Below are 10,091 nucleotides of genomic sequence, written 5' to 3' on the forward strand. Positions count from 1 at the left end.
CTCCTCCTGGACCACGCTTTTTCTTTTTTCTTTTTCTCCTTTTTTTCTCCTATCCTCTTCGGTTTTGTTTATTTTTCGTTTAAAAAAAAACGTTTTGGTGTGCGTTTTCGATTCTGCGAATCTGTCTGTCTCTCTGTCTTTTTTTCTCACCTCTTTTTTTTTTGAGGGAAGAGGAGGGTGGTTGGAGGCTCCTGCTGGTCCTCTTCAGGGGGTCGCCTCCTCTTCTCGACCTGCCTGCCCTGTTCTGAGCCCCCGATCCTCCCCTTCCCCTGCAATTAAACCAAAGACAATGGTGCACTGTGCCGGCTGCAAAAGGCCCATACTGGACCGGTTTCTGTTGAACGTGCTGGACAGGGCCTGGCATGTGAAATGCGTTCAGTGCTGTGAATGTAAATGCAACCTGACCGAGAAATGCTTCTCCCGGGAGGGCAAGCTCTACTGCAAGAACGACTTCTTTCGGTGAGTGACTCCCCTTTCTCCCCTCTCTCTTGCCCTGCTCCTCCTTCCTTCCCTCTGATCCTCCTGCCCACCGCTGAGCCCTGCCTCAGGCTTTAGGCGGGAGGGAGCCGGCAGCCAGAGACCTGGCTTTTAGGGTTCTCGGGCAGTTTGGGTGGACGAGCTGGAAGCACCCGGCCAAGGGCTAAGATGCTCAAGTCCTCTGGAAGGAGCTGCCTCCAAAGTTGTCCGCCAAGTCCCGCGGGGCTCTCAGAGGTCCGGGACCTTGGTGCCCTGCCTCTCCTCCAACGTACCCTTGCGCCCAAAGATCGAAGACACAGAATGCTGGACAAACCCCGACTTTCATTTTATATTTATTTTTGTTTCTCCTCTCCACTCTATACCTCTCCCCACCTCACCCCCTCTCCTCCTCCCCGGGCTCACTTGCAAGGGGCTTTTTAAGTTCAGTGCGGAGCCTGGAAGCGGCTCAGGCCTCCAGAGGTTGGAGGGCAACCGCAGGATCAGTCCCTTGCTTTTGGCTTGGGCCTCCCTCAGATTCTTGTCACCTTCTTCGCTCAACTCCAGTGAGGCCCTAGCTTTGACGACCTCCTGACCTCTTGCCGGCCTGGGTTGGAGTAAGCAAACCTACGAGGAGACCAGGGAACTCCAGAACCCCTAGCCCTCCCTATTTCTCCCCCACTATCCTATTACTCGCCACTAGCTTCCAAATCACCGGCCAGATCTTGGAGACATACTCGACTGGGCCTGTTGAGGAGAAATCTCTTCCTGGGTTTTGCTAGGAGCGCTGCAGGAGCGGAGGGACAACCAGGCCCTAGGTCTCAGAACCAGGGTCGGTAATCGGAAGAGCAAGCAGAGCAAATCTAGGCTTCAGAGCCTGGGGCTTGGGGCAGCTTTTACTGACGCCACCCGGTCTTCTGGGGAAAACGAGTAACTGGAGCCTCGGCCAGGACCGAGGAAGCTTCAGGCCAACCAGTATTCGAAGCAGTTCCTACCCCCTGCCCAGGCACCATCACCCCCTACCATCAAACTCTGTGCACCCTTGGCTGGGCTGGAAACTCCTACTAGCCCAGGCTACCAGAACCTGGATGCTAGGAAATCCTGCGCGGGGCTCCGCTGGTTTCCCGGACTGGCTCTGGGTTGGACTGTTCTGGGTTCGGGGAGCAACTTGGCTCCTAGCCCAGCCCCGGATCTGTTCCCAAGGCTTCTTTCTGATTCGTTAGGGGTTTGCCTGCGGTGAGATTGTCAGGCTTCTGACTTTTTTCACGTTTGGACGCTGTGAACCGCCGGCCGCGGGATCACTCCGACGGTTCTCAAAGTGGCCTAGCAACCCAACGCAATAAGCTTCTCCTGGCTATCACCTCCTCTAGTTTCATGTCCTTTAAATTAATCTAAACTCCCCTAAATTGCCCTCCATTTTTTTTATGGGCAAGATTTAAGTACCGGTAAAAAAAAGTTTTAAGTCTTGAGAGCAGGGCTATCCTCTTATTCAGACGAAAATGTCAGCTCTGCTCTTCTTGGAATTTTGAGTAGCAAGCCGAAAAGGAATTTTTAGTTTGAAGTTTGGTTGTGGCCCGTGTTGCCCCTAGGGCATGGGACTTAGGTGGTCTAGACCCGCAAAACCTGACCCGAGATTTGTGCCCTGGGGCACGGGTGGCTTTCCAGGGAAGAAACGTGAACGTTTTCCCCAGCCCTGAGAGTTGGGGGGTGGAAGACAAGGGAAAGGAGACTTTTTCATTGAAAAACAAAAGCATCCGGCCTTTCCTCGGATAGAACTGAGGGGAGGCCAAACGAGGCCTAGATCCCAGGACAATTCAGGAACGAAGCTGAGAACAGAGCCCGAGAATCGGGGAATGGAGCGGAGCGGACAGCCAGGTCAGTTAGGAAACGCCGGGCCGGTAGAATGCTGCTCCCTCTTGGGAGGTTTTTTCTCACGCAGGTGGGAGCTGCCTTCTGAGTCCTGGACAATTCAGGGGGTCCAGCGTTCCGCGCACTTCTGTCTTGGTTTCTTGACAAATTAAAACCAGTCTAAATCACAATTGCTTTGGGAGAGGTGCTCAGTAGCCTCTTCGCGAAGGCCCCAAACCCGAAAAGCTACGCTTCCTTGGCAGCCGGGCTTGAGCGCTGGCTTCCACTCCTCTTTAAGTGAACCCGCCCCAGCGTTGTGTAAATAAATAAAAAGGCAGCCTGCGCCGCGACTCTGTGAGTTTATTTATTTACACCGGTTATGGCACCGGGACCTGAGCCAACCAACCCCCTGTGCCTTTAGGTTATTATTTTTTTAGTGGAGGGGGGGAGAGGAGTGAAAAGTGGCTCTCAGTGTGCTTTGCATTGCGCCGTAATTAACACGGGGCGATTATTTTAAATGTTAAAAAGGGATGGGGCGAGAAAAGTTTCCCGAGGCCGAGGCCTGGCCTTGCGCTGAAGCTTTTTGTTTGTTCGTTTGCTTGTTTTTGTTGTTGTTGTTGTTGTTGTTGTTGTTGTTCCCTTGTTCTTCCCTGAGAAGCGAAGCGGGACACTGGTGGGATGCTGGGCCAGATGGGTTCTTTCTAACCTCCTTTTCCTGACCTTTCTGTCTCTTCGCCTCGGGACTCTCCTCCCTGTTTCTATCTCTCCTGCTCCATCCTGCCCTAGTTCTGTGAGAGTCTTTCCATTTCTGTGTGGTTTTCGAACAGCCCTCTCACTTCTTTCTGTTTCTCTGTCTCCGTATTTCTGTCTCTTTCCCCGTTTTTGCCTTCCCCGCCATGCCCCGACGTTTCTCAGTCCTTGTGTCCATCTCTAAGGGTCTCTCAGTCTACCCATCTTGCTTTATGTTTCCTTCTCCTTCTTCCCATTTCCCTTCTTTCCCTTTACCCCGATCTCTCACGCTGTCTTCCTGCTGCTCACCTTGCTCAGTCTGTCTGTATTTTGTCCCCGCCTTGTCTTTCCTGCAGGTGTTTCGGTACCAAATGCGCCGGGTGCGCTCAGGGCATCTCCCCCAGTGACCTGGTGCGGAGGGCACGAAGCAAGGTGTTCCACCTGAATTGTTTCACCTGTATGATGTGTAACAAGCAGCTGTCCACTGGGGAGGAGCTCTACATTATAGACGAGAATAAATTCGTCTGTAAAGAAGATTACCTAAGTAACAGCAGCGCCGCCAAAGAGAACAGCCTGCACTCGGGTGAGGGTCCAGGAGGAGTAGGGGAACTAGGGATGGTGGCGGGGGGGGGGGCCTGCAGGGCCAGAGGAGAGCAGACCAAACCAGAGACACCACTATTGTCAGCCTCTGGGGAGTAGTATCCCTCACCCTGGACGTTTTTCCTAGAGGCCCACTGGGAAAGGGGAAGTGGAGACTGACACTTTCAAGCTAAATCTGATGACAGGGCCTGAGGAGACCAAGTATGTACCAGACTTCTCCCGCCTCCCCCCACCCACAGGTGTGAGAATGGGAGAGGTGAGTTTTGAGGCACTGATGAACAGTCTCTTCCCTCTTTCCAGCCACAACGGGAAGTGACCCCAGTTTGTCCCCGGACTCCCAAGACCCATCCCAGGACGACGCCAAGGACTCCGAAAGCGCCAATGTGTCGGACAAAGAGACAGGTAGCAACGAGAATGACGACCAGAACCTGGGTGCGAAGCGGAGGGGGCCGCGCACCACTATCAAGGCTAAGCAGCTGGAGACACTCAAGGCTGCCTTCGCCGCCACTCCTAAGCCCACTCGTCACATTCGAGAACAGCTGGCACAGGAGACTGGCCTCAACATGCGGGTCATCCAGGTCAGAAACCCAGAAGGGAAAAGGGGAAGGGTGGGGAGCATTTTTTAGTCTGTTTCCGGGGTGGGCATGGTGTTTCACAGTGTCCCACCCGAGCCCTGCTTGCCCCAGGAAGTGATGTTCAGATCTCAGGCTCAGGAGTGTGATGCGTGTGTGCGCCTTCACTCCTTTCCCTTTCTCCTTTCCTATACAAGCTCTCAAAAGGAAGGGCTTGATTGCATGTAGAAAAAAGCTCGATTCCCTCTATAACCTGCCAAGTTTGTTCAGGGAGTGAGAAAGGAAGGGGAGAATCGAGAAAGTGAAGACTGGTGTAGCATAAGATGTGTGTCTTGCTGGCGGGAGAGAGGGGGTGAGGCCGGAGGCTGAGGAACCGGCCCTACACCCCCTGCCTCCACTTGGCCTTTGAAGAACCGAACACTGAAAAGCCAAGCAGGAAATATACCCATCCCGCGCTTTACTTCTCCTTACCGCCCGTTCCCCTGCCGGGAGGAGAAGAGGGGGTGGCCCCGGGGTCGAGGAGGGGCGGAGACTGTCACTGCCAAGCTGAACTGGGCTGAGCTGCGGCTCTAGCCAGGGGATTGAGGGGAGAGGAAGCGAGGCAAATCTGGCCGGAGTGCGAGCCGACGTGGTCCGGTTCCTCTAAAAGCCTCAGAGAACTGTCTGGCCTATTGCCCCCAGTGAACTGGTTCAAGATTAGTACTGAAGGTCTGAACTCCTGACTTTCCCATCCTTGACTCTCCCAGTCGGGAAGAGCCGCTGAGCCCAGAGGAGTTAATGAGTGATGGGCGAAGCTGACGGACTTTGGTTTTGTTTGTGAGCAAAGGAGGAATAATCGCCTTCCCTCACTTACAAAATCAACTTGGTCTGTCTCTCGCCTCTTTATCTCTTTCCCTGTCTTGATGGCTGAGGGAAAAGGAGGGCAGATTTCCCTCTCTCTCACTCTCTTATAAAAGGAAAGGGAATGGAACGCACGGGGGTGGGGGATGCGGTGAAAATGGTCAGGCCAGAAGACTCTTTCCTTCGGTAGCAAGCTCTGGGACGGAGACTGGGAGGGAGAGGTGGGGATGCAGACATCTGGGGTCAGATGGAACTCTTCCGTGGTGTGAAAATGTGAGACTGCATATGAGTAGGACTGTTTAGCTTGAGCTTGTCTGGTTAGGAGGTTCCGTGTGTGTATGAGCTATTGTTACACTTGAGGTTCTGGGTATCTTCGTTCCTGTGTCTGGAACTATATGTATGTTTGAGGAGAGAATGGCGCTGGGTCCACAGGCTTATGTCTATGAGAATGTGTTAGAAACAGATACATACAGCCCAATGTTAAAAGCTCATACGATCCAACTGTCATTCCTTGTCTCACAATCTGAAACTTTACGCCTGCCCATGCATATATTCCTGTCGGTGAATTTGTGTTGGCTTAGTGTGTGTCGTGTGCACCCCTATTATATTCATAGCAATGCAGTGAGCCTCAGGTGGGCTGGGTTCTGCACGGATCAAGGCGACCGGTCCCTGTTTCTGCGTCCGTGACCGTGATAGGGCTGTGACCATAGCTGTCTGTACGGAGAGAAAAAGTTTCCTCGGAAGGAAGGGTCAGGGCTGCAGCCAGAGAGTGGTGGGAGGATGAGAAAGGGAACAGAGAGACATAATTTGCCCTCCTGAACCAACTCTGCCTCATGTCTCGGTTGCCTGCGCCTTGTCACCTCCAGGTCTGGTTCCAGAACCGACGGTCCAAGGAGCGGCGAATGAAACAGTTGAGCGCTCTGGGCGCCCGGCGCCACGCCTTCTTCCGCAGCCCACGCAGGATGCGGCCGCTTGTGGACCGTCTGGAGCCGGGGGAGCTCATCCCCAACGGACCCTTCTCCTTCTACGGAGGTGGGTTAAAGGGCTTTGGACTGGAGGAGGGGAGAAGCCGGAAGGAACTCAGTTCGCTTTAAGCGGGTCTGAGGGAGGGGTAGATGGGGGATGATAGAGACTGAACATCTCATTTCAGCGTGTCACCGCCTGAACCCTTCTCCTCAAACCCAAAGGGGTCGCTCTGGCGCCAGGAATATTCAGGAGACTTTGTTTTCCAAAGAGAAATCGGAAGTTTGGGAGAGTGTATTGGGTCTAGGGTGCGAGGAAGAGATGGTGCAAAGGGACAAAGTTCCTGCTTCCGAATAAAGCCGGTGTGTGTGTGTGTGTGTGTGTGTGTGTGTGTGTGTGTGTGTGTGTGTGTGTTTGAGGTGGGGGCAGGGTGAAAAGTGCTGGAACCGAAGACTAAGGCGCTCTGGGCTGGCAAAATTGAAAATTCTTGCCTACCTCTCCTCTTCCTAAGTTTTGCCGGTGTGCTTACAGTTCTGCTCTGTGCGCTGCAGGGCTAGCAGACAAATTAGCAAACACCTTTAACATTCCTCCGACCCTAGCGGGTCTCATTTCCTCACATCTGGGCAGTGCATTGCTCCCGAAAGCACGAAATAATCCCAGCCTGTTCCTTTTCTATTTACACATGCAAGGCATTCCTCCAGCTCCACCATCTTTCTGTAACTGGGAGAATCTTTGACGCCGGTGGCTCAGATTCCTAGGGAAAGTGCTCCCCCTTACCCATTTCCATTTAATTTCGGATTACTTGGGGCAAAACCAACACCAGGACCCCTTGCCATCTCTCCTGTCCGCTATGTGAGTCTCTGACACTTCTCTTTTCCCTCTTTCCCCCACCTCCTTTTTGTTACCTCCAGATTACCAGAGCGAGTACTATGGCCCCGGGGGCAACTACGACTTCTTCCCGCAAGGCCCTCCTTCGTCGCAGGCGCAGACCCCGGTGGACCTGCCCTTTGTGCCGTCGTCTGGCCCGTCGGGGACTCCCCTGGGAGGCTTGGATCATCCCCTGCCCGGCCACCACCCATCCAGCGAGGCACAGCGCTTCACCGACATCCTGGCTCATCCGCCTGGAGACTCTCCGAGCCCGGAGCCCAATCTCCCTGGACCCCTGCACTCCATGTCGGCCGAAGTGTTCGGACCCAGTCCGCCCTTCTCTTCGCTGTCAGTCAACGGCGGGGCCAGCTACGGTAACCATCTTTCCCATCCTCCCGAAATGAATGAAGCGGCGGTGTGGTAGCCGGGGCCTTTCCTGAGCCAAGCTGCCTGCTGCCTCTGGACTTCCGTGGTTGTACAGAAATGAGTCGTTATTAAAAATACACACACAATAACAAAACAAAAACAAAAAAAAATCCCACAAAAACAGAACCAGCCCCCAAGCAGCTTCCTCTCTTCCCACCGGAGAGACCGTTTTCCTCCTTGAAGTGTGGTAGGAAGGGAAGGGAAGACTTGGGGATGACTGCGAATTGAGATCCGAATGCACGATGAGACGGGATTGGAGTCCCAGCCCCGGGGGCGACGTGCAGGACTTGGGGTGAGTGAACCAGACTAAGGCGCAAACTCAAAAACGTTCCCCAATTCGCGTAAAAACTCAAGGAGGGAGCCACCGCCGGCAATCCAGTGAACTCGCGGAAGGTTGAGGCGAGCTCTAAGGACTAGCCGAACTAAGGACAGCTCCCGGCAGCTCCCGGGAGGAGATGAGGGTGACGATCCGCCGGTCTAACCGGCGCCCAGGATGCACAGAGTGGAGAGGAAGTGACACCGGCACAAGTCGAGAACCAAACTCGTCTCGGAGACCTGAGGAAGTGAAGCGAATCCGAGTCAGGGAGAGGGAAAAGGCCGGTCCTGGAGCATTCATTGCTAGGATGAACGAAGCTTCTAGCTCTAGGAAACCTTCGATTAGTTTTTGTCTCAGAATTTACTAACAGCGACAAACAACAGACTTTTAGCTTCAGAAACACCGATCTGCTGTGCATCAGGTGGGACATTTTTTTTTGTCTGTCTGTCTATCCGGTTCTTTTCGGCCAAAATAACAGAAATACGAAATGCCCTCAGCATCAACTCCACCTTCAACAGCTACACACGAAAACACACACACACACACACACACACACACACACACACACATCCCATTAGGATGATCTCCAGCCAGACCTCTCACTAAAATGACTTGAAACAACAGCTATACAAGAAAGTATTCTACCTTCACGAAAAAAGTTTAAAAAACAAAATAAAGACTATTGAACTAAAAAAACAGTCAACTGTTTACGTATGATGTTAAATTCAGGAGTTCAGTGTTTTACTAATATATCCTGTTTTGAAACCTCTTGTTCAAAAAGCAAAATGTTTTGAGCAACCAACCAAAATCGTTCCTTTCTTTTCCCTTCCTCCCTTTTTCCCGCCCTCCTTTCGTCTTCTGTAGATGTTCTCTGACAGATTCGCAGGGCTTTCGGCTCACTGTGCTAGTTTGTAAAAGGTGTTGTTTACAGGAGGCAAAGAGAAAACATGATATTCAGACAGTTGCCAAATAAACTAATTATAGCACAAATACTGTAAGGTGCCTGGCACCAGCAACCCGAGAGTGTTAAAAAAAAAAAGTGTTACAAGGTTTAAGAAAAAAGAAAAAGAAAACATCTTTGCTAATTTTTAGTCCTGTTGAACATTCATGAAGTTGTTAATATGACTTATATAGACCCACACAGGTTTTATTTTTGTGTCTTTAAAATAAAAGTCCAAAATATTTAAATTTTATGGTCAAATATGCAGTCAACAGCTGCTACTTTTTTCTTTATATATTAAATTTCTCATATGTCTTTTATTGTTCTAATAAACCTAAGCTTGTGTGACCTCCAGTGCATATTAGACCATTCACTGTATGAAAGAAAACATGTTGAATAAATTTGTGAGTTTTTAATAAAAATAGAAAATCTGATGTTTAGATAACTGGTGTTTAATTTGCTCTTTTGATGGTGGAAGGGAATCCTGGTAATGAGTGCAATGGTCTCCACCGAGGTGGGGAGTAAATTTGAAGCAGGAAGAGGAAAGGTCGTTTGGGGGAGTATGTCTGGTGCTTTGGTTAGAGGGCTAACACTTCCTTCAGTCTCCCACCCCTACCGCGACCCATTCCCAAGAAAGCAGAGTGTTTCTTTGTGGCTTCCTTCTGTCAATAAGTGCAGATTTGCATTTGGGGACTTGGCTAATACAGTGGAAGAGATGTTCACTGATAAATTAATACAGAATTGGAAAAGCAGACTAAATCCATGGCTAAGTGAGAATGTTTGAGGGTCTATGGTTAGGCACACACACACACACACACACAAATCCAAAGTTAGTCATTCAGTCTGTCCGCATGCTTGCTTCCCCTTTCTCTTAGCCTGTACAAAAACTTTATCATGAATGCCAGAAATCTGTAAATATATAGCTAGGGATGGGTAGTTCTCAGTTCAATTGGCTTCTCATAGGTAATCCTACTTTCTAATTTGGTAGCTTGAAAGATAACATAAAATGAATGTACAATGCAGACAGAAATGAAATATTTTAATCCCTTTCTCAGAACTGATCAGAAATCATTGTTTTTATAGCATTTTTTATATTTGAAGTTTGGGGGTGGGTGGAGGCATAGTTTTCCTGGCTCTGGATATCTATTGAGTTTCTCTGCAAGAAGAACAAAAATCATTACATTAGTACAGAAATCAAATTTCAGCTGTGAAAATATCTAAATCCTTTCCAAAACTTCATTAGATATGGGAAAAGTTTAAATATTTTACCTACTATAGAATAGGTATAAGTTTGTCTATTATTCTCCAGGTGTCAGAAAAGTAATGTAGACCCAGCTTTTTTCTATAGTTCAATCCTTTATCTCCCAGATTCCAGTCTGAGTTATTTTCTTATTTAAAAAATAAAAACATTTTACATTATACGTATGTAATTTCCAGTGCTGTTTTCATAGTTTGTTAAGAACACAACTGAGTTTATCTGTCTGGCAGAGAAGAGCATTTAAAGTGAGTAATATTTCACTACATCCACAGGCTGTCT

General features: G+C 50.2%; 1 protein-coding gene across 1 annotated transcript; it reads left to right on the forward strand.

The window, feature by feature from the left end:
* The first annotated feature begins 213 nt into the window (after positions 1–213).
* LHX1 (LIM homeobox 1) lies at positions 214–8,947 on the forward strand. Its single transcript, XM_020991784.2, has 5 exons — positions 214–459; positions 3,387–3,613; positions 3,931–4,208; positions 5,909–6,074; positions 6,917–8,947. Exons 1-5 carry the CDS (start codon positions 290–292, stop codon positions 7,294–7,296), a joined length of 1,221 nt encoding a protein of 406 aa, XP_020847443.1. The 5' UTR covers positions 214–289; the 3' UTR covers positions 7,297–8,947.
* The last annotated feature ends 1,144 nt before the right edge of the window (positions 8,948–10,091 follow it).

The sequence above is a fragment of the Phascolarctos cinereus genome, unplaced genomic scaffold, assembly GCF_003287225.1.
Source record: "Phascolarctos cinereus isolate Bilbo 61053 unplaced genomic scaffold, phaCin_HiC Scaffold_5;HRSCAF=322, whole genome shotgun sequence".
Classification (NCBI taxonomy): domain Eukaryota; kingdom Metazoa; phylum Chordata; class Mammalia; order Diprotodontia; family Phascolarctidae; genus Phascolarctos; species Phascolarctos cinereus.